Source organism: Balaenoptera borealis, assembly GCF_965194805.1.
Source record: "Balaenoptera borealis genome assembly, chromosome: 3".
NCBI lineage: Eukaryota > Metazoa > Chordata > Mammalia > Artiodactyla > Balaenopteridae > Balaenoptera > Balaenoptera borealis.
Window position 1 is genome coordinate 107,398,413 of NC_138866.1, and position 25,142 is coordinate 107,423,554.

Here is a 25,142-nt window from a genome sequence, read left to right on the forward strand (position 1 = left end):
GTATGTGCATACATTATTTTGCCTAAAATTTATAACAACCTTTTGAGGTAAATATTTCTATTTTTCAGATGAGGAAATTTAGGAACAGGATGGTTAGTAACGTGATGAAGACTCAGAGCAATGATGGAGTTGAAGGGATTTAAGTTCATTAGATTTTGAGTCACATGAGAAAGGAATTCCAAAATTCAGGGGCTTAATCTGAATTTCTGTAATACCTTTAATGAAAACAGTAAGCTGTATTTTTATCTCCCCTGGGCATGGCCTTTGTTAAAAGAGAGGGAAGGATGGTGATATTTTATTTGGATGGTGTGATTAGGAGGGACTTAATTTTTCTGTGCTTTTTCTGTGTATTCTAGATTTTCTGTAGTGAAGATATTTTAAAAATCAATTGAAGTATAATTTATAAAAAGTATAAGGCACACATTTTACTGTACAGTTCAGTGAGTTTTGGCAAATATATACATCCATGTAACCAACACCCCAATCAGGACATAAAACATTCCATCACCCTAGAAAGTTCTTTCTTGCTCCTTTGCAATAAGTCATCCCTATCTCCTGTCCCAGGCAACCACTGATCTGATTTTTGACATCATGGATTAGTTTTGTTTGTTCTAGAACCTCATATACATACAAATCATGTAATATTACTGTTTTGTGTCTGGCTGCTTCTGCTTATTAAATATTTTCTGTCTAGCATTTTATTGTGAAAAATTTCAAACATATAAAAGTTGAAAGAATTGTACAGCAAGCACCCATTTCCCTATCACCTAGATTCTATAGTTACCAATTTGCTTTTTTGCCTTATCACAAATCATTCCATCTATCCATTCCTCTAACCATTCATCAGTCAAGTTTATTGGTGTGTGTGGTGTTTTGTTTGTTTGGCTTTGTATTGCAAATTAAGTTGCAGACATCAGTGCATTTTACCCCTAAACAAATTCAGCTTCCATGTCATTGACTAGAGTTGAATATTTGTTTACAGTTCTTTGTTTTTGAAGTAAAATTACATACAGTGAAATGCACAAATCTTAAGTGTACCATTTAAGTTTTGCCAAATGTATACATTTGTGTAACCCAAATCCTTATGAAGAGGTAGAACATCACAATCACCTCGGAAAAGTTCCCTCACGCGCCTCCTGTTCAATTCTTTCCCCCATCCTTTGTAGAACACAACCGCTATTTTGATTTTTTTTCATCTTAGACTAAATTTGCCTGATCTAGAACTTCATATAAATGGAATCAGTATAGATAGATGTTTCATATCTGATTTCCTTCCCTTAGCAGGGTGTTTTTGAGAGTCATCTGTAATGTTACTTGTATCAGTAGTTCCTTCTTTGCTGTTGTTCTTGTTACTGTTTGGTATCCCATTGTACCTATATATCATAATTTTTTTATCTTTTCACTTGTTGGAGATTTGTTTTTCCCAGTTTTTGGTTCTTATGAGTAAAGCTCTGAACATTCACATACAAATCTTTTTGTATACCTGTATTTTCCAACCTAGGTGTGGATTTACTGGATTATAGGTTAGGTGAACGTGTGACTTTACTAGCAGCTACTAAGAGTTGTATGTGCAGTTCCAGTTGTGCCATATCCTTAACATTTGGTGGTTTTGGTCTTTTTAGTCTTTTAGCCTTTTATTGGGTATACAGTTGTATCTCACTGTGGTTTTAGTTTGCATTTCCCTGATAACTGAAACTATTGAGCATTTTTTCATGTACTTACTGGCCATTTATATATGTTTAGAAAAATGTTAAAAATTATTTGCCTGTTTTTTGGGGGGTTGTCTTATTAAGATGTAAGAGTTTTACATATATTCTGGATTCAAATTGGGTGTGTATTTGTATATACATGTAAATTATATATATGTATATGTAATTTTCTCTGTCTTATGCTTGCTATCTTGCCTTTTTGTTTTCTTAATGGTATCTCTGAAGAATAGAAGGCTTTTATTTTTATAAAGTCTAGTTTCTCAGTTAAAAAAAAAAATGTTTAGTCCTTTTTGTGTTCTATGAAATCTTTGCCCATGGTGTGATCACATAAATTTTCTGTTCATTTCTTTTTGAAGTTTTAGCTTTTAGGTTTAAGTCTGTGATCTGTTTTGAGTTAATTTTTGTATCTGGTGTAAGGTAGGGGTTGAGATTTTTCCCACACAGCTCACTAGTTGTTCCACCGCCATTTGTTGAAAAGAGTTACTCTTTCCCTATTATCTTGGCACTGTTGTTGAAAATCATTTGATGATATGTGTGAGGCTATTTCTGGACTTTCCAGTCTATCTGTATGCCAATAGCACCCTGTTTTGTTACAGTTGGGCTTTAATGTCATCTTGCTATTTGTTTTCTATTTGTCCCATTTATTCTCTGTTCCTTTTTCCCCCCTTCTCTTGTCCCCTTTAGTCTTGAGTTTTTTTTAGTTTTGTTTTTTGCATTACATTTTACTTCCACTATGGACTTACTAGCTATACCTACTTGTTTTATTTTTTATCTTTGATGGTCTCTTTGGGTTCACACTATGCATATTTAACTTTTCACAGTCTGCCTTCAAGGAATAATAGACTATTTCATGTATAATGTAAGAAACACAACAGTCTATTCTTTGCTCCCCTTCTGTGCTTTGTGTTATTATTGTCATGCATTTTACTTTTACATGTTAGTAGTTTTGGGAGGATTTCTTTGTTCAAATTTTGGGGGGGTGGCTAGAGAATAATCCTTGTGAAGGTGAGTGTCTTTATGAGGAAGATGCTGGTAGAACTCACTTTTTTCCATTCCACTTTCACAGAAGTGACCAGATGGTGATGATTTATGAAAATGTCTTTTAAATTTGATAAATTCAGACCAGAAAACTTAGATATTTGAGGCTAAAAAAAAGATGGTTATATCATATATTCTTTTTGTAGAACTAGAGCAAAATTAGAACTTGGAGCATTTGTAACTGAATGTCTCTGAATATTACGCAGTTATTGACTTTAGGCAAATTATTCAGTGAAAAACATTAAAAAAATTCCTCCCCTATGTTTTTAATCTGTATATAAGGTAAACTTAGTTGTACTTTATATTAATTAAAGTTTTTGTTTTCAATGATTTTGCTCATCTCATTCTAAGCTTTTATTTTCAGGTCTTGATTTTGTCATTCAGTTTATATGTAATCCTTTTTCAGCTTTGTGTCACTTGAGACTATGGTGAGCATTCCATTTATGCCCTCATGTGAAATCATGGCTAAAAACAGATTTTGGAATGCACGTTGTAGGCTGATTTTTAATTATACAGCTCATTTTATGTTGCTGATTATTTGTATACTCCAGACAAGTTTTGGGATTGCTCTTTATTCTGTTTTAACTTCAAAGTGTATTGTAGCTTACAATTCTTCTCTACCTATTGAAGGGTAATGAAGTTGAGACTGTGCTGCCTGATTAGAGTGGTAGGGAGCGAGCTTAGTGTTAAGGGTGGAAATGAAGGGAGAACATAGGGCTTTAGTTCTTGTGAAGTAGATTCCTCCGTCTCATACTAAATTAAAACAAATTCTGGGGGAAATCTTGTAATTCTGTGGACCTTAGTCTATTCTTTCATATGCTGAAAAGTATCCCAAGAAGTCATCTTACTTTCTCCTTTTCTTCTTAACAGTAATTCTAGACAAATAGTTGTTTGAAGTGGAATGGCATATTTGAAGATTATATGTTGTCTCTCAGAAGATCATATGTTGTCTTTCAGATCACTGGTTTTTAAAATTTTTTAGGTGTACTTCATCATTAAATATATGGTTCATTCAGAGAACTTCTGCCATGGAAAATAGGGTAATCAAGTCTCGTTTCTTCCCATTTCACTATTTTTCCTTTTATTCTTCCTGGAAAACCTTCCTTGGTACAGCTTCCCCTTCAGAATTGAATTAAGTTCTACTCCGGTTTGTTTCAGTGCATACCTCTTTCATGACACTGCATTTTAACAACCTACTGATAGGTTTCTCTACCTGCTGGACTGTAACTTCTTAAGGACAGGTCTGTGTCTTATTCATCTTTGTATTTGCAATATTTGGGACAGTCTGGCACTTAGGAAATGTTCATTGCATGGTGTATTTGTTTGCTAGGGCTTCCATAACAAAATACCACATGCTGGGTGACTTAAATAACAAAAATCTATTTCGTCACAGTTCTGGAGACAAGAAGTCCAAGAACAAGTTGTGGGCAGGTTTGGTTTCTCCTGAGGCCTCTCTCCTTGGTTTGCAGATGGCTGCCTTCCTGTTGTATCCTCACATGGTCTTTTCTCTGTGTTTCTCTGAGTGTCCAGATTTCCTCTATTTATAAAGGACACCAGTCAGATTGGATTAGGGCCCACTCATTTGACCTCATTTAACCTTAATTATTTCTTTGAAGGCCCTATATATAGTCACATTCTGAGGTACTGGGGGCTAAGGTTTCAACATATGAGTTTTGAGGGGACACAGTTCAGTCCATAGCACATGAATTTTTTGATTTGGCATACATTCCAGCTGAAGGGGATTTGTTATGGTCCAACACCAAACCAAGGTTGTCAAGGTTGGGACCAAAGATTTCCTAGTTTGTATAAGAACAAATGGCTTAATTCTAGTGTTTTGTCTTAATGTAGTTGTCGTACATATTTAATGATTAAGACGCTGTAGCCTTTAGTGCTTGGAAGTACTACTACTACTAAGTTTTCTTTCCTTCACTCTTTATATCACAAAAAAGTGATAAAACACACTCACACATGCATTTGGGCACATGAATGCTTTGTGTACATATTGGCTGTTAATGCATGGTTGCTGAACATTTTAACCCAAGAAATACATTTTTTTAATTGAAGTACAGTTCATTTACAATGCTGTGTTAATTTCTGCTCTACAGCAAAGTTATTCAGTTGTACATATATATACATTCTTTTTTTTTATTCTTTTCCATTATGGTTTATCACAGGATATTGAATATAGTTCCCTATGCTATACAGTAGGACCTTGTTGTTTATCCATTCTATATATAAGAGCTTACATCTGCTAACCCCAAACTCCCATTGCGTCCCGACCCCACCCCCGCCCCTTGGCTACCACAAGTCTGTTCTCTATGCCTGTGAATCTGCTTCTGTTTCGTAGATACGTTCATTTGTTTCATATTTTAGATTCCACATATAAGTGATATCATATGCTATTTGTCTTTCTCTTTCTGACTTACTTCACTTAGTATGATATTCTCTAGTTCCATCCATGTTGCTGCAAATGGCATGATTTCATTCTTTTTTATGACTGAGTAGTATTCCATTGCATATATGTATCACATCTTCTTTATCCATTCATCTATCGATGCACATTTAGGTTGTTTCCATGCCTTGGCAATTGTGAATATTGCTTCTATGAACATAGGGGTGCATGTATCTTTTTGAATTATAGTTTTGTCCAGATATTTGTGTGCGGGCTTCAGTAGTTGTGACAGGCGGGCTTCAGTAGTTGTGGCTCGCAGGCTCTAGAGCGCAGGCTCAGTAGTTGTGGCACATGGGCTTAGTTGCTCCGCGGCATGTGGGATCTTCCCGGACCAGGGATTGAACCCATGTCCCCTGAATTGGCAGGCGGATTCTTAACCCCTGCGCCACCAGGGAAGCCCCAGCATTTGTTATTTGTAGACTTTTTAATGATGGCTGGTGTGAGGTGGTACCTCATTGTAATTTTGATTTGCATTTCTGCAATAATTAGTGATGTTGAGCCCAAGAAATACATTTTTATTTGCCAAATTCCCAGTGGTAATTTGGAAAGGTGACACCATTCAATAATTTCTCTGTAGAAATTCCATGAATTATACATAATTTCCCAGTGTATACAGATACATGCCTTGCTATCCCAGTGGAGCTACCAGACAGTTTTAGACCCTTTCTTTTCCCTTGGTAGTTCCAGCCTTAGAGTCCCACTCCCTCCTCCCTTAGTAGTTCAGTGTAAGATTTTTGGGGATATTGTTGGCAGTAGTCAGGTGATGGTGAGATTGGAGAGCAGGGTAAGCTCCATTGTCTCTCATTTGTCTCCTCCCTTTCCTAGGAATGGGGGAAATTTGCAAATAATACCCTAGTGCCCCCCTTCCCCTTAAAAAAAAGTTTTTATTTTACAGTTTTTCATTTACAGAAAAGTTGCAAAGATAGTACACAGAATTCCCATAAACCCCTCACCGTTTCTCCTATTGTTAACATCTTACCTATTGTACATGTATCACAACTAAGAAACCAACATTAGTACATTACTTGATTGTAGTCTCCTGTGCTCTCACAGTTTTTCCGTCTTTCCTTGTTTTCATGACTAACAGTTTTGAGGAGTGCTTATCAGGTGTTTTGTAGAATGTCCCTCAATTTGGGTTTGTCTAATATTTTTCTCATTGGTTTGACTGGGGTTGTGGATTTCGGGAAGAATACCACAGAGGTGAAGTGCCCTTGTTAGCATCATGACTTATGATTGATGATATTAACCTTGATCACCTGGTCAAGGTAGGGTTTGCCAGGTTTCACCACAGTAAAGTTACTGTCCTTTCTGTTGGTCTTTTTTCTTTTTTTGGAAGCAAGTCATTAAAGGGGGACAAATTGTTCAAAGTTCCACCTTCTGGAAGGGATGTATCTAATAATCATTGGGAATTCTTCTGTCTTTTCACTCCCACTTATTTATTCAGTCATTTGTTTATATCAGTGTGGACTAAATGGATATTTATTTCAGACTTTGGGTTTGAATTCAGTACTATGTTATTTATTTTGTTGCCACAACTGTTCTAGCTTTGGCCATTGGGAGCTCTTGCAGGTTGGCTCCAGTGTCCCTTTGACATGCCCCTTCCTTTTGTGTTTTGTGTCCTTTACTTTTTGGCACTGTAAGATGCTCCAGGCTCATCTGTTTTTCTTGCCACAGTTCTAGTATCAGCCATTCCTCCAAGGAGCCCTGATTCCTTTTGTTGAAGAATGATATTAAAAATCAGAATCTGGGTGCTGGGTCCTAGTGCCCTTTTTCTTCAATTCCTGTGCACAATGTGGAAAGTCTGAATCTGGATATTTGGATGAATGGTCGAGTGGTTATAGCATCACACATTTTTATCATAGTACTTGATAGTATCTGTGTGTGTTGACTTTGTCTTTTGCTATGGAGTCATAAAAGCAGATTTTTAAAAGTACTTCTAAGTGTTTAAAAAAAGAAAAGTTAAAGTTAGAAAGCTTTAAGGAATGTATGCTTGTTTTAGGGCAGGCAAATGGGGAAGAGTCATTAGGTTCTTCTGTTTTATTCTGAATTTCAGAAAAGATGAACTCTCTTTGGATGCAGAAAGGAAGGGTGTCATCAGGAAACCTTCCATGGACAAAGAAGTATGTTTGAGAACTTATGCTAACAGGAATTTCAGGCTTCCTTGAGCCTGTTCCTCTCCATTATTATCATCATCATTATTGCTGTCATCATCAGTAATATTATTTTGCCATAATGCTGTTATTCCAACCTTACCTTTCTTTTCCATAATGCTGAAATTTTTTGTTTTTCAACATACAAGTCATTTACAAATGATTTGTAGACTGTCAGGGCAGGTAAAAGACTAGGGAGGTCGGAGCCTCTTTCCAATTGCTTTTGCTGGAGTTTGGTTGCAAGTAATGGAAATTTGAGCTTTTAAATCTATTACTGCCTTGAAACTTTACTAAGTATTTTAGAAAATGAATGGATCTGGATCAAGAAAAGAGTTTGTTGTTGAATTCTCTTGGAAAACCTGGTTTGAAATAGCAACTGTAGCTCTAAGAAAAGGTTTTAGTCAAAGAATAGCAGAGTTCATCGTTGTCATAACAGTTGAAGAAAGAGCCAGTGATATTCACAAGGTTTTCTGAACTTAATTTCTAATCTTCTAAAGATTCTATAGTTCAGCCTTTGTCCTCCTACTTATATTTAGCAATTTAGATCTGACACCCACTAGGGACCAAAGTTTTTAAATAACAAATCTGAATCTCTCTCCTTTTTTTTTTCTTTTCCTATTTGGTTATTTCGCTTTATAAATTTCTCAAAAAAAAAAAAAAGAATAAAAGTAAGTAAAACATTATAGGTAGAATTCACATATGTTTTCCCTCTTGTCAGTTTGAAGAAACTTTGCATATTAGGAATATAGTTTCATATTTTGCAGGTATTTTGTATATTTTATTCTTTTACCATTTTTGTGAATTTATATGCGTTTTTTTGTACCATCGACATTGTCATCTTATTTGTACATTTTCAATAAAAATTGAGATAATATTGTTAGTCACAATTGACATGTTACCATGTTAACCCATGGTAAGCAACTACAAATTTTTAACCATATTATTATAAATATGTCTAAAACATGCTGTATGCTTGTTTATTTTACTGAGAACAGTCCTCTGGATGGCTCAGAATCATGATTCTGAACATCAGCTTTTATTCTTTGCTTATTACAGTGTTGCCCTCAGAATCTGTTCACAGAAATAATGTTATTTAATCTAGGCAAACTGCTGACTTTTTAGTCACTGGGACAAGTGGCCTAGTTCTTCTATCTTTTAATTATTAGGTGCTGCCACCAGTATTCCGTCTGTTATACCTGTAATCAGACAACTAAGCTTATTAATATTAAATATAAAATAATAGTCTCTGAGTATTGAATTGCATGTGGCCTTTCTGACAATTATTTTGAACCTTCGTAGAATCATTTTCCTTTAGGCTCTGTTCCCAAGAGTTGAAGTTGTTGGAAATCTGACTTCCAAATAAGTGGAGTATTTATTACTGCCTTACAGAAAGAGAAAAGGAGTTATTTCAACAACATGATAAAACCTGAAGAGTATTTTACGCAAGGGAATTATAAGTTACTGAATAACGAAAGATACCATATTTTAACACGAGTATTTTTTTGGGTGGGAGTATGGTTTTTTTTGTTTTTTGTTTTTTTCATTTAGGGGGTATGAAGTTTAAGGCCAAGTGTGATACCAGCAAGAAACAGCATTCATTCCAAAATGGCATAATTCTGTAGTGTTCTGCAGTTTGTGGTTCTAGCTCACTTGTTGAGCAGTGCTCTGAAAAAATGTAGACAGCTTCAGGGTCATATTTTGGTGTTTTGGCTCAAGTTTGGTCGATTCTGGGGATGCAGCCCTTGATTTGGTGAACAAGTTCTCCTTCCTTCACACCACCCTCCAACGCTAAAACCACCTTTTGCCCCCACCGCTGCAAAGCCTTCTCCCTGGTCTCTCTGCTTTCTCTCCAGCCTCTTGCTGTTAGCACCACCTTCAATCTAAACTGTGTTAAGTAGAAACATTATCCCTCACTTTTTGATGATTTGACTCTAGCTTAGTCTCTCCCTCTAAAAAACAAAACCACAAAAAAAAACCCATACCCCAAACATCAGAGTACTTAGATACTGTCATTCTTTGCCATGTCTCAGCATTGTTTGAAATGAAGGATTTTCTCTGCCTGGCATCACCTTCTGTATGCTTCATGGTTTGACTTAGATGTCACCTTCTATGTGAATCCTTTACCAGAGACACCACATGCTTTCTCCTTTGTGTTCTATAGAGAGTGCTTTTATTTATATCATTATTCATAGCATTTTGTATTTTGGGTCTTTTATGTTCTTTTTGTCATACTAAATTGTGAACTTCTTGAAAGATAAGACCCTATATCTTATTTATATCTCTGCCCACAGATCCATAAAGCCCTCATAGGTAGTGATTCTTGTGTGTCCACTTTAAGTTGGTTATTGCATTTGCCTTTGACATAGGCTTGTAGTTATTCTAGAACTAATTGAATAGCTAGGCATATACTGTATGAGTCAGAAATTTTCATCTTGACTTTTTCAGCCCACCATCATTTGGTTCCACCCTACCTATTTCAAATAGTATTTCCTGCTTCTCACAAGGATGTGCTCACTGCTTCGTCGAGGTTGTGACTCTTTGTGACTTCAAAGAGTCTTGCATAAGCCACAATTTTTATTTTTGTATTTTTGATTTTGATTTCTCCTTATTTCTTTAGCATCATTCAACATATGTGACTGTTTATTCGTAAGTAAAAGACCAAATCACTTAAAATTGTTAACAAAAATTAGTTTAAAATGTTAAATGTACTCTGGTAAAGATTTCAGATCTTATTTAGCAGTATGGTTTAATTCTACATTTAGCTCTTGCAGATTATTAAATTTTGATAAGAAATTAGGCAAGTTAAAGCAGATATCTTTCCACATATAAAAATATTGTCTTTATGTTGGCCTCTATCACTTTAAAAAAGAAAGAACTCTCAGTTCACTGAGTTCCAGTCTCCAAGGAAACCTGGATGCCACTTGAAGTTCAGTTTTGGAAACTGACAGTTTAAATAATAATAATCTCTTTTTTTAAAAAATTTATTTTTAATTTTATTTATCTTTGGCTGCGTTGGGTCTTCATTGCTGCACATGGGCTTTCTCTAGTTGTAGTGAGCGGGGGCTACACTTCGTTGCGGTGCGAGGGCTTCTCATTGCGGTGGCTTCTCTTGTTGCAGAGCACAGGCTCTAGCTGCGTGGGCTTCAGTAGTTGTAGCACGTGGGCTCGGTAGTTGTGGCTCGCGGGCTCTAGAGCGCAGGCTCAGTAGTTGTGGTGCACGGGCTTAGTTGCTCCGTGGCATGTGGGATCTTCCCGGACCAGAGCTCGAACCCGTGTCCCCTGAATTGGCAGGCGGATTCTTAACCACTGCGCCACTAGGGAAGCCCAATAATAATAATCTCTTAAGAGTAGTTTGTGAATTTGAAGCTTTTTGAAAGTTGGCAGATTGATTATTTGAAAAACTATCAAGAACGAAAGATTGTGGAGGTTTGTTTTCCTTGAACATTTTTTTGACTTTTTATGGACACTTTTCACTTAACTCAACTATAATAATTATTGTACTTTCATTGGTAAAGATTATTTGATGATAGATTATTACTTTCCAAGCATGAAAATTTCTTCATACAGATAAGTTCAGAAACAACGTGCCTAGGTAGACTAGTATCAGTAACTAAAAAGCATAATCAACTCTCAAGTTTGACAACTTCATTCAGATTTGCTAACAATTAGATGCTATCAGTTTCTGCCCTATTCTCTCATTAAGCTGTCCAGGACTGGTGGTCATTTCTGGTCACTAAGGAGGAATTTCATGCTTAGCCAAGATTCTCATAAAAATCATACTATCATATATTTGACTTACATAGTAATCTGCTACTAACAAAGTTGTTCCTAGTCCAGAGGAAAAATAAAGTATATTCAGTTCTTTTTTTTTCACTCCTTTAAAAAATTCTTGTACTTTGATTTCAGAAGTGGCAAATGATCATTTTATAAAAAATCAAACCATGCAGAAATTTGTAACACCGAAGATAAATGCTTCTAGCCCAGTGCACTAAGTCTCCACCTTACAGTTTCAGTCCCAAACTAAGTGTGTATTTTGCTGTATTGTCCCCATGCATGTATAAATATAAGTTGTTTTACAAAAAAGGGTCACATTATAACACTTATTTGCAACCTGCTTTAAAAAAATTATCAGTTTGTACAGAGCCTACCTCATTTTTAAAGGCTGCATAGCAGCTTATTTTATGCATATACCCTTAATTTTTAATTGAAGTATAGTTTATTTACCATATTTTATTGGTTTCAGGTGTACAACATAGTGGTTCAGTATTTTTATAGATTATACTGCATTTAAAGTTATTATAAAATAATGGCTATATTTCCCTGTGTTGTATCCTTGTAGCTTGTTTATTTTATATGTAGTAGTTTGTGCCTCTTAATCCCCTACTCCTATCTTGCCCTCCCTCCTTCATTCTCCCCACTGGTAACCAGTAGTTTGTTGTCTATATCTGTGAGTCTATTTCTGTTTTGTTATATTCATTCATTTTATTTTTTAGATTCCACATATAAGTGATAACAAGAGTACCTAATTTTATCTTTGTTGTAAAAATTAATGCTTGATTTTAAAAAAGGAAAAAAAAAGTTTGAGTTCAAATTTTCCCTTTCACTTATACCTCCTCAGTTATGCATATAACTGTATAGTTATTATTTTTAATTAAATGTTGAAATGTTTCAAAATTAATTAAATGTTTCAAAATTATTTGAAATTTTCAGTGAACAAAATGATGAGAAACTGGATGCAAACAGTATGAATTTGAATTAATCTTTACATTTATGTTTTCAGACTATTAAAAAAATGTATGATGTTTTTAAAGGCCCAAGATGTCTATGGTGATGGTATTTATGTTTTATATTTTAAAAATTTGTATCTTCTAATTTGTAACAGAGCCGATTTGTAGTGTTTGCTCATTCAGAAATGAGGTGTCTCTCCACTTATGAGGATTGTGTTGTACAGTTTTGTAGTTTTTCGCCTTTAAGCCTTTTTTGGTTGATTCTTTCATATTTTCTTGATAGAATATATTTTATATAATAGATAATTAGCAATATCTTTATCTCTCATATTTCATGTTGTAATATAAATTCCAAAGTCCAGGCCAGAAATGTTAGATATTTGTGCATTGTACCCTATAATTTGTAATACTGCCTTACTAACTAGTTGATACTGACTGCCAGATACTCTTCAGGCTTGCCAGGATAGATAGACCCTTCACTTTGCTACTGGCCATGATAATAACACAATCATGACTAGAGCAGTAGACTCTCTATAATATATTGAACTCCACCCAGTTTGTACTCATAGGAGACCTAAATAGATGCTAGCTGTGTTTTTCTTTGATGACTAATACTTAGGGATTTTAGAGTACTTTAAACAAGATGAACAAGAAAATCATTAAGTTCATTGAGTAATAGAAACCTATTATTTGACAGATATTTAATTTCTCTTTTTCCAAAAGTATAATGTCTAGTATTAGAAATTAGGCAGCTGAAACATCCAGCTCCCCAAACTAATCCTCCATAGTAAAGGAAAGTCTAGAATTATTCGCTTTCCTAGGTTTTGTGCGAAAGAATCTTAGGCCTTTATTTCTGTACTTTAAGGTTCTGCAGGAACAGTCGATTTTATGCCCTTCTTTGACTCTAAGGATTTCATTTATTTCTAGTTATAAGGGAAGGCCCTAAGCATTGTATGCCTTATATGTGTAACTGTAGAAAAGGAATTAGTAACAGCCATTATGCCAGGCACTCTGATAGGTACTCTCATTTAACCCTTAAAGCACTTTTACGAGGTAGATACTGTTATTGTCCCAATTTTATTGGGGGAATAGTGTTAGTTTAAGTAATATGCCCTAGGTTACACAGATAGTCAGGGGTAGAGACTTGAACCCAGATCTTTTTAGTACACGAATGAATAACACTTAACCTTTGCTTGACTATTTACTCCTTTTTGTCAGTGATCCCACTTAAATGTGGATAATCACCTTCCCTTTCACTCAGTATCCTTTGAGTGTTTTTTTTTCCATAATATTTTCCCAAAGTCCTTAAATTCACTATAGCTTTTTTGATTATTATTGTACTGTCTTTATTTTCTAGCTTCCTAGAATATTTTGGAGATAGAAGATTTCTTTTTTTGAAGTCTTCCTCTTGGTGGTTTGGTTAATCAGCTAGTTCTCTACCCTAAGTCATTTGAGGTCAAGTTTGTACTGGGATGGTGGGGCACAAAAATTCTACATTCACAGAGTAAGCCTTCGATGAAATAATCAACCCATGGGAGCTCTAAATGTAAACTGGGTGCTTTCTGTGCTTCTTGGTTCCTTTTTCCCCTTTCAGGGGAGATAGTGATCCTGGGCAGACCTCTCATAAGGCAACTTTGAGAGTCTGATAGTTCTAAACTCCATTGTACTGTACCTTCATTCCTTTTCATACCATGAGTAATAATGTCCAGAGCAACATGGAATGGAGGCTGGATATCCCATGTCCACTTCCTCTCAAGTCATTGTCTCTATGGATATCTGTTTAGGTTAAGGAGTAGAGTAAACATCTCTGGATTTAGGTCTCAATCCTTTCATTCTCCATATAAATCCTTCTTAGTTCACTTACTTTGAAATGCAACCCTAAGACTGACCTGTGACTCTAGCAAATAATAGGATGGGTCCCTTTCATAGCAACACAGAGCCGGCCAGTGAGACTCCCTGTCCTTCCCTTTCTCTACTCAGAGGGTTTCAAGATTTTACTTGGAAAAGTAAGGAGAAATTCTGAGCTGCTTAACAGAAAACTATGAACTACAGTATTCTAGAAGACTGTAGATAACAGAATTTTTGAAGGTGAAGAGAACTGGAATACTAGTTTCCCTTGTTTTATAGTTGAAGAAAATTTCCCATTAATTTTTGCATAATTGACATGATAGTAGTTGTTTCTTAAAGGTCCTGTGTGTCTCTTGTTAAATTTGATACTAGGTATTAAATCTTTTCACCTCTATAGTGAGTGGTATATTTTTGTTATTCTGTAATATTTTCTAACTAGCTACTGTTTATTTAAAGGAAAGTCATTGATTGTGGAGTATTAGTTTGGTAAACATACATGTACCTGTCTTACTGTTTCCAGTGGTTTTCCTGTTCTCATCTGTTAATGTCATTTGCAAATAATTATAAAAAAATCACTTCATTTTTAAAATTTATGTCCATTCTCTTGTTTGAATGACTTGACTAGCCTTTCCAGAACAGTGTTATATAGTGATGAAAACCATTTTTTCTTCTTGATTTTAGTGAGAATGCCTATAGTGTTTCACCATTAACTATCAGTTGTTTTTCTTTTTTCTTTTTTTTCCCCCTGAGTTGTGCAGGCCAAATAAAACATGTGTATGACTGAATCCAGCCAGTTCTCCAGTTTGAAGATTTATTTATTTATTTAAAATTTATTATTTATTTGTTTATTTGGCTGTGCTGGGCCATAGTTGCAGCATGCAGGGTCTTTAGTTGCAGCATGCGAGATCTTTTAGTTGCGGCATGCGGGATCTAGTTCCCTCACCAGGGATTGAACCTGGGCCCCCTGCGTTGGGGGTGCGGGGTCTTAACCACTGTACTGCCAGGGAAGTCCCTGAAGATTTATTTTTTAACCTTGGACCTTGATGCCCTCAGAGACATTAAAAGTGGTCTCTACAGACTTTCTGGAAGATGCAACCACTATTTAATACTATTTAACACTATTTAATACTTAGTATACATTGAGAAGCAGCAATGTAGATCAGGTTTGCCAATTTTATAGAGAAGAAAAATCTCTTATTTTCCTACTGTTCCCTTTTGAGATCAGTTTCTCTACTTTAAGGGCTTATTGGACTCCCAAATATAAGATAAATGTCTTCTGTCGTTCTAGAGCTTCTGTAACTGAAAATTGGGCCATGGTAAATGTTCAAGAAGTCTTAGACATAATTATTACATAATTTTGTTATTACTATTATTCTCATTCTTCATATTCTCCTCTTTCCTATCTAAGTGATTGGTATCATCATATTCTTAGTTACCCAAGCAAAAAATACAGCAGTCATTTTTTACTTTTATCCATGCATTCTTTTACTGATTAATCCAATTTAAAAATATTCATTGAGTGCCTACTATGTGCCAGTCACCTGTGTTTTTTTTTTTTAACATCTTTATTGGAGTATAATTGCTTTACAATGTTGTGTTAGTTTCTGCTGTATAGCAAAGTGAATCAGCTATATGTATACATATATCCTCATATCTCCTCCCTCTTGAGCCTCCCTCCCACCCTCCCTATCCCACCCCTCTAGGTGGTCACAAAGCACTGAGCTGATCTCCCTGTGCTATGCAGCTGCTTCCCAGTCACCTGTTTTAATTAGTACAAGTCAGGCAGTGAATAGGACAGACAAGGTTTCTGCTTTCTTTGAACTTCCATTCTAGTGAGGGAACTTGTACAATGTACAGTAAATAATGAGATAATTTCATTTAATTGGCAAGTCAGTTACTTTACAGAAATCAGGATGTGATATAGAGTGGTGGGGAAAAGAGTTTGGTTCTTTTTTTTTTTTTTTTTTTTTTTTAAACATCTTTATTGAAGTATAATTGCCTTACAATGGTGTGTTAGCTTCTGCTTTATAACAAAGTTAATCAGTTATACATATACAATATGTTCCCATATCTCTTCCCTCTTGCATCTCCCTCCCTCCCACCCTCCCCATCCCACCCCTCCAGGTGGTCACAAAGCACCGAGCTGATCTCCCTGTGCTATGCGGCTGCTTGAGTTTGGTTCTTTAAATGAAGTGTGTGTTAGTCCAGGTCCTCTGAGAAACAGATACCACAACAGGATTAAATGTGTAGGGATTTTTTTTTTTTTTTGTGGTGGTAAATTACACATAATATAAAATTCACTATTTTAACCATTTTTAAGTATATGGTTTGGCATTAAATACATTCACATTGCTGTACAACCATCATCACCATCCATGTCCAGAACTTTTTTGTACTTCCCAACCGAAACTCTGTACCCATGTAACACTAACCCCCCTTCCCCCTCCCCCTAGTCCCTGGCAAACCACCATTCTACTTTCTGTCTTTATGAATTTGACTACTCTATGTACCTTATATAAGTGGACTCATACTATTTGACCTTTTGTGACTGGCTTATTTCACTTAATATAATGTCCTCAAGGTCCGTTCATGTTGTAGCATGTGTCAGAATTTCCTTCTTTTTTTTTTAAACTTTTTTTTTTAGAGCAGTTATAAGTTTACAATAAAATTGAAAGGGAGGTTTAGAGATTCCTCATATACTTTCTGCCCCCACGTATGCATAGCCTTACCCATTATCAATATGTCATCAAAAGATACTTTTTTTTTTTTTAACCAAGGATGAACATAAATTGACCCATCGTAATCACTCAAAGCTTCATGGTTTACCTTAGGGTTCACTCTCGGTGTTGTACCTTCTGTGGGTTTAGACAAATGCATAATGGCATATAGTCATCATCATAATATCGAAGTATTTTCACTGCCCTAAAAATCCTCTGTGGTCTACCTATTCATTGTTCCCCCTCTCCCAGCCCCTGCCCTTGCCCTGCAACCACTGATCTGCAGCCACTGATTGTCGCCATAGTTTTACCTTTTCCAGAATGTTAAATAGTTGAAATCATACACAATGTAGCCTTTTCAGGTTGGCTTCTTTCACTTACTAATAATGCATTTAAGGTTCTTCCATGTCTTTTCATCACTTGATAGCTTCTTTCTTTTTAGCACTGAATAATATTCCATTGTTTGGATAAACCACAGTTTATCCGTTCACCTCCTGAAGGACATCTTCGTTCCAAGTTTTGTCAATTATGAATAAAGCTGCTGTAAACCTACGTGCGCAGGTTTTTGTGTGGATTCCTTCCTAAATTTCTAAAGCTGAATATTCGTTGTATGTGTACCACGTTTTGTTTATCCATTCATCTGTCATTGGACACATAGGTTGCTTCCACCTTTTGGCTATTGTGAATAATGCTGCTATGAACGTGTGTGCGCAAATATCTGTTCAAGTCCCTGCTTTCTTTTAGGTATATACCCAGAAATGGAATTGCTAGATCCTACACTAATTCTGTGTTAATTGTTTTAGGAATTGCCGTACCCTTTTCCAGAGCACCATTTTATGTTCCCACCATCAGTGCATAAGGGTTCCAGTTTTTGTGCATCCTTACTGACTCTTGCTATTTTGGGTTTTTTTGATAATAGCCTTCCTAATGGGTGTGAAGTGGTATCTCGTATTTTTTTTTTTTTATTTAATTTAATTTTATTTATTTATGTCTGTGTTGGGTCTTCGTTTCTGCGCGAGGGCTCTCTCCAGTTGCGGCAAGCGGGGGCCACTCCTCATCGCGGTGCGCGGGCCTCTCACCACCGCGGCCTCTCCTGCTGCGGAGCACAGGCTCCAGACGCGCAGGCTCAGTAGTTGTGGCTCACGGGCCCAGCCGCTCCGCGGCATGTGGGATCCTCCCGGACCGGGGCACGAACCCACGTGCCCTGCATTGGCAGGCGGATTCCCAACCGCTGCACCACCAGGGAAGCCCGGTATCTCGTATTTTTGACTTACACTTCCGTAATGGTTAGTGAAGTCATTGAGCATATTTTCATGTGCTTATTGTCACATGTGCTTATTTCATGTGCTTATTGTATATCTTCTTTGGAGAAATGACTATTCAAGTCCTTAGTTAATTTTTAATTGGGTTATTTGTTTTTTGTTGTTGTTGAGTTCCAGGAGTTCTTTATATATTCTTCATACTGATCCCTTATCTGGTGTATGATTTACAAACATTTTCTCCTATTCTGTAGATTGCCTTTTCACTCTGTTGGTACTGTTCTTTCTTACTAATGAAATTTTCATTATTCGGAATATGTAAAGTATACTGTCTATATTATCTAGCTATAAGTAGTGGTTTTTTATAAAGTATTTAAATAATAGGAAAGTATTCTGTCAGGCACTTGATTTAATATTCTTAAACTGGCACAAAGTCAAATAAATATCAGTGAAAGAGAAAAGGTTTAAAACATGCCTGTGGCACAAATATTAATTTTTTCCATGTAATTATATGAAAGAAAATAAATAGCAAACATATTTCTAGTTAATTTTCTGAAAACCTCTAAAACTTTTGTAGAAAATTCAAAATTATCTTATACATTTCTTTTAAAGTCTTGTTCCTTTAGAGTTCTGAAAAATTAATTATTTAAAAAATTCGGGCTTCCCTGGTGGCACAGTGGTTGGCAGTCTGCCCGCCAATGCAGGGGACACGGGTTCGAGCCCTGGTCTGGGAAGATCCCACATGCCACGGAGCAGCTGGGCCTGTGAGCCACAATTGCTGAGCCTGCGCGTCTGGAGCCTGTGCTCCGCAACAAGAGAGGCCGCGATAGTGAGAGGCCCGCGCACCGCGATGAAGAGTGGCCCCCGCTTGCCGCAACGAGAGAGAAGTCCTCGCACGGAAACGAAGACCCAACACAGCCATAAATAAATAAATAAATAAATAAAATTAAAAAAAAAAAAAAGAATATCCTTATCATCTAAGGATAAAGACCATTTAAAAAAAAATTCAAAATTTAAACTATTGTGTTAATCATAAAAAAGTATATTTACCTTTGGTAGTGAAGGTTCATACTAATAATAGTGACTGTTTCTAAACTGTATTACAGTTTAGAAGTACAGTTCCTGAAAGTTGTATTGGTAATCTTAATGGGTTTTTACCCCCCTTATTAAGCTTATATCCTCATATAAGCTTAATTTATAATGTAAATTGCCAAATCCTAACCCTAATTTTTAGTTCTGAAAGTTAGCCTTTTTAGCTGTTGTGCTTTTTTCATGCAAGATTTACTAGTTGTGTATCCTAAACTATTGTCTGTCAGGAGTAATTGGTATGCTGCTGTTATAGCAATAAAATGATTGGATCAAACCAGCACGAAGAGGGACTAGTGTTATGATTTCAGTATTGAAACACTGTATAATATCAAACCATTCATAATGTGGCCAAGGAGACAGATATATCTAGTGCAAACTTGCCTCCTTTGTAAATTAGGTCAGCCAATAATTTTTACAGAAATAAAAGACTAGATCATGATTTTATCAAATAGCAAATAGTTCAGAACATTCTTTATTGATCCTTTGTGTTAATCTTGGTGCTTTTTTAGTTAAAAAAATACAGTATTGGTATTTATTTCTTTACATGACCTTGCTCCTCTTCTTTTTCTTAGTTCAAAATAGAGCATACATTTGTACTCCCCTAGTGGGAACATCTCAGGAAATATGGGATGTTAATATTGCATCTAAGGACTGCATGACAATGCAGAGAACAGTTACTGGTATACAAATGCACATACCAAACACCACACTATACACCACCATTCTCCCTTACTCCCTCCCCGCCTTGAATGGGGCAGACAGAATTCACCAAAAACCAGAGCAGAGTTAACCATAAAGAGTTCATTATTTTGGCTTTGGGGCATAAACTGATGGAAAAGAAATTGAGTTTAGTAAATTATGCCATGAATCACTTCTTTGTAAATTCACTTATGGATTCCTGGTCTCATAATTTATCTGTTCTTTTGGCAAGTTTTTATTGCCTCTCAGGATCTCCATTACCAAGGCCCAGAGGGTGACTTAGTAATTAAGGATGAGGAGTCTAAGACACCTTTTTTCTTCAGCATATAAAGACTATTTCCTCAGAGATCCAACTCAGCACAGCTCTTGGGAGACATGACTTCTGGAAGAACCCCAGATTTTTTCAAATGACATGATTTTTTTTGATGTGAATCAAAAGAGGGGTCCATAATTATCTGATACCCAGATAATTATGATACTTTACATCTTGACTTTTCGGCAACAGCTTTATCGAGATATAATTCACATACCATACAAGTCTCTCTTTAAGTGTACTGAACTCAGTGGTTTTCATAATATTCACTGAGTTGAACAACCATCAAAGGAATCTTAAAATATGTGGGTTTTTTGACGTTTTTTTAAACTTAGCATAGTGTTTTTGAGGTTCGTATCATGTTGTAACGTGAATCAGTACTTCATTTCTTTTGATTACTGAGTATTAATCCATTTTGTGGATTTATTTATTCATCAGTTGATGGACATTTATGTTGTTTACACTTTTTGGCTCTTATGAGTGGCTCTAACGGTGTTATGAATATTTGTGTGTAAATTTTTGTGTGGATGTATGTTTTCATTTCTCTTGGGTGTATACCTTGGAGTGGAGGTGCTGGATCATGTGATAACTCTGTGTTTAATCTTTTGAGGAACTGCCAAACTACTTTCCCAAAGTGTATACACCATTTTACATTCCCACCAGCAATGTATGAGGGTTCCAATTTCTTTACTTCCTTGCCAGCACTTGCTGTTATCTGTATTTTTTATTATAGCTATCCTAGTGGGACCAGCTTAAATCTTGAATCACATATACCTGTGCCTTATCGTTGTGGCCTGTTTTTTCTTGCGTTTAATTATGGTGATCCTTGTGTGACTGGCCGCCTCTTACAGTTGCTAATTGCTCTACCCATGTGTTCACCCATCTTTTTGTTCCTCCTTTACTGCGGATCCAGACAGGGCTTGATGACTGATCTTGGATACACCAGCAACCTGCCCTTGAAGAAGATAGAGGTTTTAATAGCTTCGTATAGAAATAGGTTGTTTCATTTTTTAATTACTGTCATCTGTTCATCTATTTGATAATAGTTATATACTAAAATATATACCTGTGAAGTTGTTTATTACTGTAACTGTCATTTGTGGAGAAGAAAAAACTTGCTACTAAATAACTTTTTTTCCTCTCTTTTTCAGAAGTGGTTTACAAAGTGCATGTTAAGTACAAAACTATGGTGTTAGAAGTTACCTTAATGGTTACAACTCTTGGTGGGTGGAGTGACTGGAAGGGGATTTCTGGAGTGCTGGTTATCTTATGTTTCTTGATATTGGAGCTAGTTACATAGATGTGTGAGAATTCACCGAGCTATAGACTTAGAGTACATGTGTCTTTGTTATACTTCAATAAAAACTTAAGTTAAAATCGTTAACATTGTTTAAATCATTTTTAGCACTAGTAAAGGTTTTCATTTGTCATATTAACTACCTTTTAAATAAGTATATTCCATTTTGAGTCATTATATTTACTACCTTAAATTATCACCATTCTTGTATGTACATTGCGTTGATGTAGATGCTATAATTTCAAGTCCCCTTGTTCAGCTGCTCATAATTTCAGAGATTTAATGATTTAGATTCTTAGATTAGCTGTAGAAAGTTTGATTTTATGTTCTGCTGTGTTGCTTTAACTGAATGATCTTCAGCAGCTCAGTTTTGGCTCTGGTCTTTCTGTATGTATCTAAAACTTTATGAAATGCAGTAGTTGTGCCTACTGTCTATTGGTGAGTTCAGGTTCTCATTAGAGTCTAGAGTAGTATGAAGGAAAGAACTATGAAAGAGAAGCTATATATATATATTTTTTTTTAAATTAATTTATTTATTTATTCCTGGCTGTGCTGGGTCTTCGCTTCTGTGTGAGGGCTTTCTCTAGCTGTGGCGAGCGGGAGCCACTCTTCATCGTGGTGCACGGGCCTCTCACCATCGCAGCCTCTCTTGTTGCGGAGCACAGGCTCCAGACGTGCAGCCTCAGTAGTTGTGGCTCACAGGCCTAGTTGCTCCGCGGCATGTGGGATCTTCCCAGACCAGGGCTCGAACCCGTGTCCCCTGCATTGGCAGGCAGACTCTCAACCACTGCGCCACCAGGGAAGCCCCAGAAGCTATATTTATATTAGTTCATTGTTTATAGTAATCCATCTAACATAGTAACCATATAGATGTATAGAAAGTATTTGATGTAATTATCACTTTAAAATGTGATACCAGGAGAAAACCAGTATTGACTGATCAAAGTCTTTTGAATTCTAATCCTTTTATCTATTTTTACTATCATAGGTTTTGGAGAAATTGTTTGATTTTGACCAAATATGTTATGCTGCTGAAGTTAGGAAGATACACACTAAGATCAGTTTTTTGGTTAATAGAAGTTCTGAAGTAGGCTTATGTTATGTAATCTTTATTTCTAAAAATTGGGTTTATGGGTAAGAGGTATCAGAGAAAAATGACTCATTACAGCCATTTTATATTCTGATGAGGAAAAGGCAATTCTGCCCTATTACAGGGATATTTTCAGTGGAATCTGAGAACTGTTTAAACAGTATAATAAAACACATTAACCATCTTCTTAATATCTTATTGTGTCTTCTAGGCCTTCCTTAAAGTTTCCCATGTCTCAATGGACTCCTGAATATAACAAGCTCTATACCTTAAAAGTGGATATGAAGAGTGAGATTCCTTCTGATGCACCAAAGACACAGGAGAGTCTGAAAGGGATCCTCTTGCATCCAGAGCCCATTGGGGCAGCCAAAAGTTTTCCTGCAGGAGTTGAGATGATTAATAGTAAAGTGGGGAATGAATTCTCACATTTGTGTGATGATTCTCAAAAACAAGAGAAGGACATGAATGGTAACCAACAAGAGCAAGAAAAAAGTGTTGTTGTGAGGAAAAAACGCAAAAGCCAGCAGGCTGGCCCTTCATACATGCAAAATTGTGCTAAAGAGAACCAGGGAATATTAGGATTGAGACAACACCTAGAAACACCAAGTGATGAAGATAACGATTCTTCTTTTAGTGATTGTCTTTCTTCTCCTTCATCTAGTCTACATTTTGGAGACTCTGATACTGTGACTTCAGATGAGGATAAAGAAGTCTCTGTAAGACATTCCCAGGCAATTTTGAGTGCTAAAAGTAGAACTCATAGTGCACGGTCCCATAAGTGGCCTCGGACTGAGACAGAATCTGTTTCAGGATTGTTAATGAAAAGACCCTGTTTTCATAGCAGTTCATTAAGGAGACTTCCATGCAGAAAGAGATTTGTGAAAAATAATTCCTCCCAGAGGACACAGAAACAAAAAGAGAGGATATTAATGCAGAGGAAAAAACGAGAAGTGTTAGCCCGAAGAAAATATGCATTGCTCCCCAGTTCTAGTAGTTCTAGTGAGAATGACCTCAGCAGTGAATCCTCTTCCAGCTCATCAACTGAAGGAGAAGAAGATTTGTTTGTTTCTACCAGTGAAAACCACCAAAACAATCCAACTGTTCCCTCAGGTAAAAATTTTGTTTCTTAAGTTTAGTATAGCATGGAGGCTATTGCATTGTGTTTGTGCTTATTTTCTTCTACATTTTAGTGATTTCATTGTATTTAGAAGGAATATGAGGCTCTATTAACTTTTATTTTTAAGCCATATAAATAAATTACCAACTGTAATATTAAACCATGACCCCAATTCTAAGATACAAATTTTTAAAATTTCTAAAATTTTAAATAGAAAATTTAAAATTTTTCTGGCAAAAATAAAGCAAGAGGTTTTTTTTTTTTTAAAGGAATTCCTTTTTTATTTTTATCATTTATTTATTTATTTATTTTTAGCTGTGTTGGGTCTTCGTTTCTGTGCAAGGGCTTTCTCTAGTTACGGCAAGCGGGGGCCACTCTTCATCGCGGTGCACGGGCCTCTCACTATCACGGCCTCTCTTGTCGCGGAGCACAGGCTCCAGACGCGCAGGCTCAGTAGTTGTGGCTCACGGGCCTAGTTGCTCTTCGGCATATGGGATCTTCCCAGACCAGGGCTCGAACCCGTGTCCCCTGCATTGGCAGGCAGACTCTCAACCACTGCGCCACCAGGGAAGCCCCAAAGCAAGAGGTTTTATTGGGTTTTTTTTTTTTTTGTGAAAAAGTTTTTATTTTATACATAATCAGATTATATTTTGTGAGTTGTTGATTTATGGTACAGTTTTTTTTCCCATAGTGCTTCTTTAGTACGTTTAACTTTTGAGTGCCTTTTCAGATAGCTATGTGATGGATTTCTTTCACATTCAACTACAGTAAGAACAATTCTAGTCACTAAAAAAAGACACTTATTTTTCCTTTAAGTACTCTATTCTTACTGTTTACTCTTCCTTTGTCATGGTCTCTATAACGGAAAAATAAATTCAAGCATTTGAGAGGTAGCTTTTATTCTAATACTGGAACACAAACTTTTAGTCCTGACGGTGCTCAGTGGAGCCTATGATTAATCAGTTAAAAATGAATCGATAGATGATTAGCTTGAGTGCACCCCTCACCACAGTAAATGTTATATTTAACTAGAATAAGTTCATGTACAGTCTCTGAAGTGTATGTTCCATATAAACCATTTTTACAGTTTGTTGTAATTTAAGGTAATTTGATGAAGTGAGCATTGAGGAGTGAAGTCTGAACTGAGGTAAAAGATTAATTTCTTGTGAAAGTGTAAGGAAAGTGGGGTTGGGAGAGCTTTTTAAACGGCTAAGGTAATGGTTTCCAATTACTGACACAGAGCTTTCCTAGTCTTTGCCTGATGTCCTGCCTGTTGAGGACAAAGCCTACTTACTAGTCTCCTGTGCAGATATGCCATTTCTCCCTCTTCTCTCCTTCTATATGGGTCCCTTCCTTTTCCAAGACACCCTTTCCTCTTCGACGTTTATTTTTCTATTCTTGCCAGAACCCTGAAATCAGCAACTTTGTTCTTAATTTTAGTCTTAGCTATGGTTAGTTCATTTTTTTTAACCTACCCAAATATTTGTTTTAAAAAGAGTTAATTGAGATCACCTGCAGCTGAAAGGAGGTTACAGCACCCATTCCCTGAGGTTTCTTGAGAAAGAGGGAGGTGAGAATAGGAATTGTCTTGCTTAATTGTCACATTTCACATTTTTCTCAGGTAATTAGAATGTGAA

At 36.1% G+C, this 25,142-nt stretch overlaps 1 protein-coding gene and 1 long non-coding RNA gene across 16 annotated transcripts in view; both read left to right on the forward strand.

The window, feature by feature from the left end:
• The window catches only part of LOC309626871, a 186,394-nt gene that overhangs the window by 54,157 nt on the left and 107,095 nt on the right, over window positions 1-25,142 (forward strand). The window lies entirely within an intron of this gene.
• RNF111 (ring finger protein 111) overlaps window positions 1-25,142 on the forward strand; it is an 87,984-nt gene that overhangs the window by 15,272 nt on the left and 47,570 nt on the right. For 14 of the 15 annotated variants that reach the window (XM_082388043.1, XM_082388044.1, XM_082388046.1 and 11 more), the window contains one exon: window positions 22,600-23,498. In XM_082388043.1, the coding sequence (XP_082244169.1) occupies window positions 22,600-23,498 (899 nt within the window). Of the gene's footprint in view, window positions 1-22,286; window positions 22,351-22,599; window positions 23,499-25,142 lie in introns of all 15 variants that reach the window. The other variant, XM_082388052.1, reaches the window with a different exon arrangement.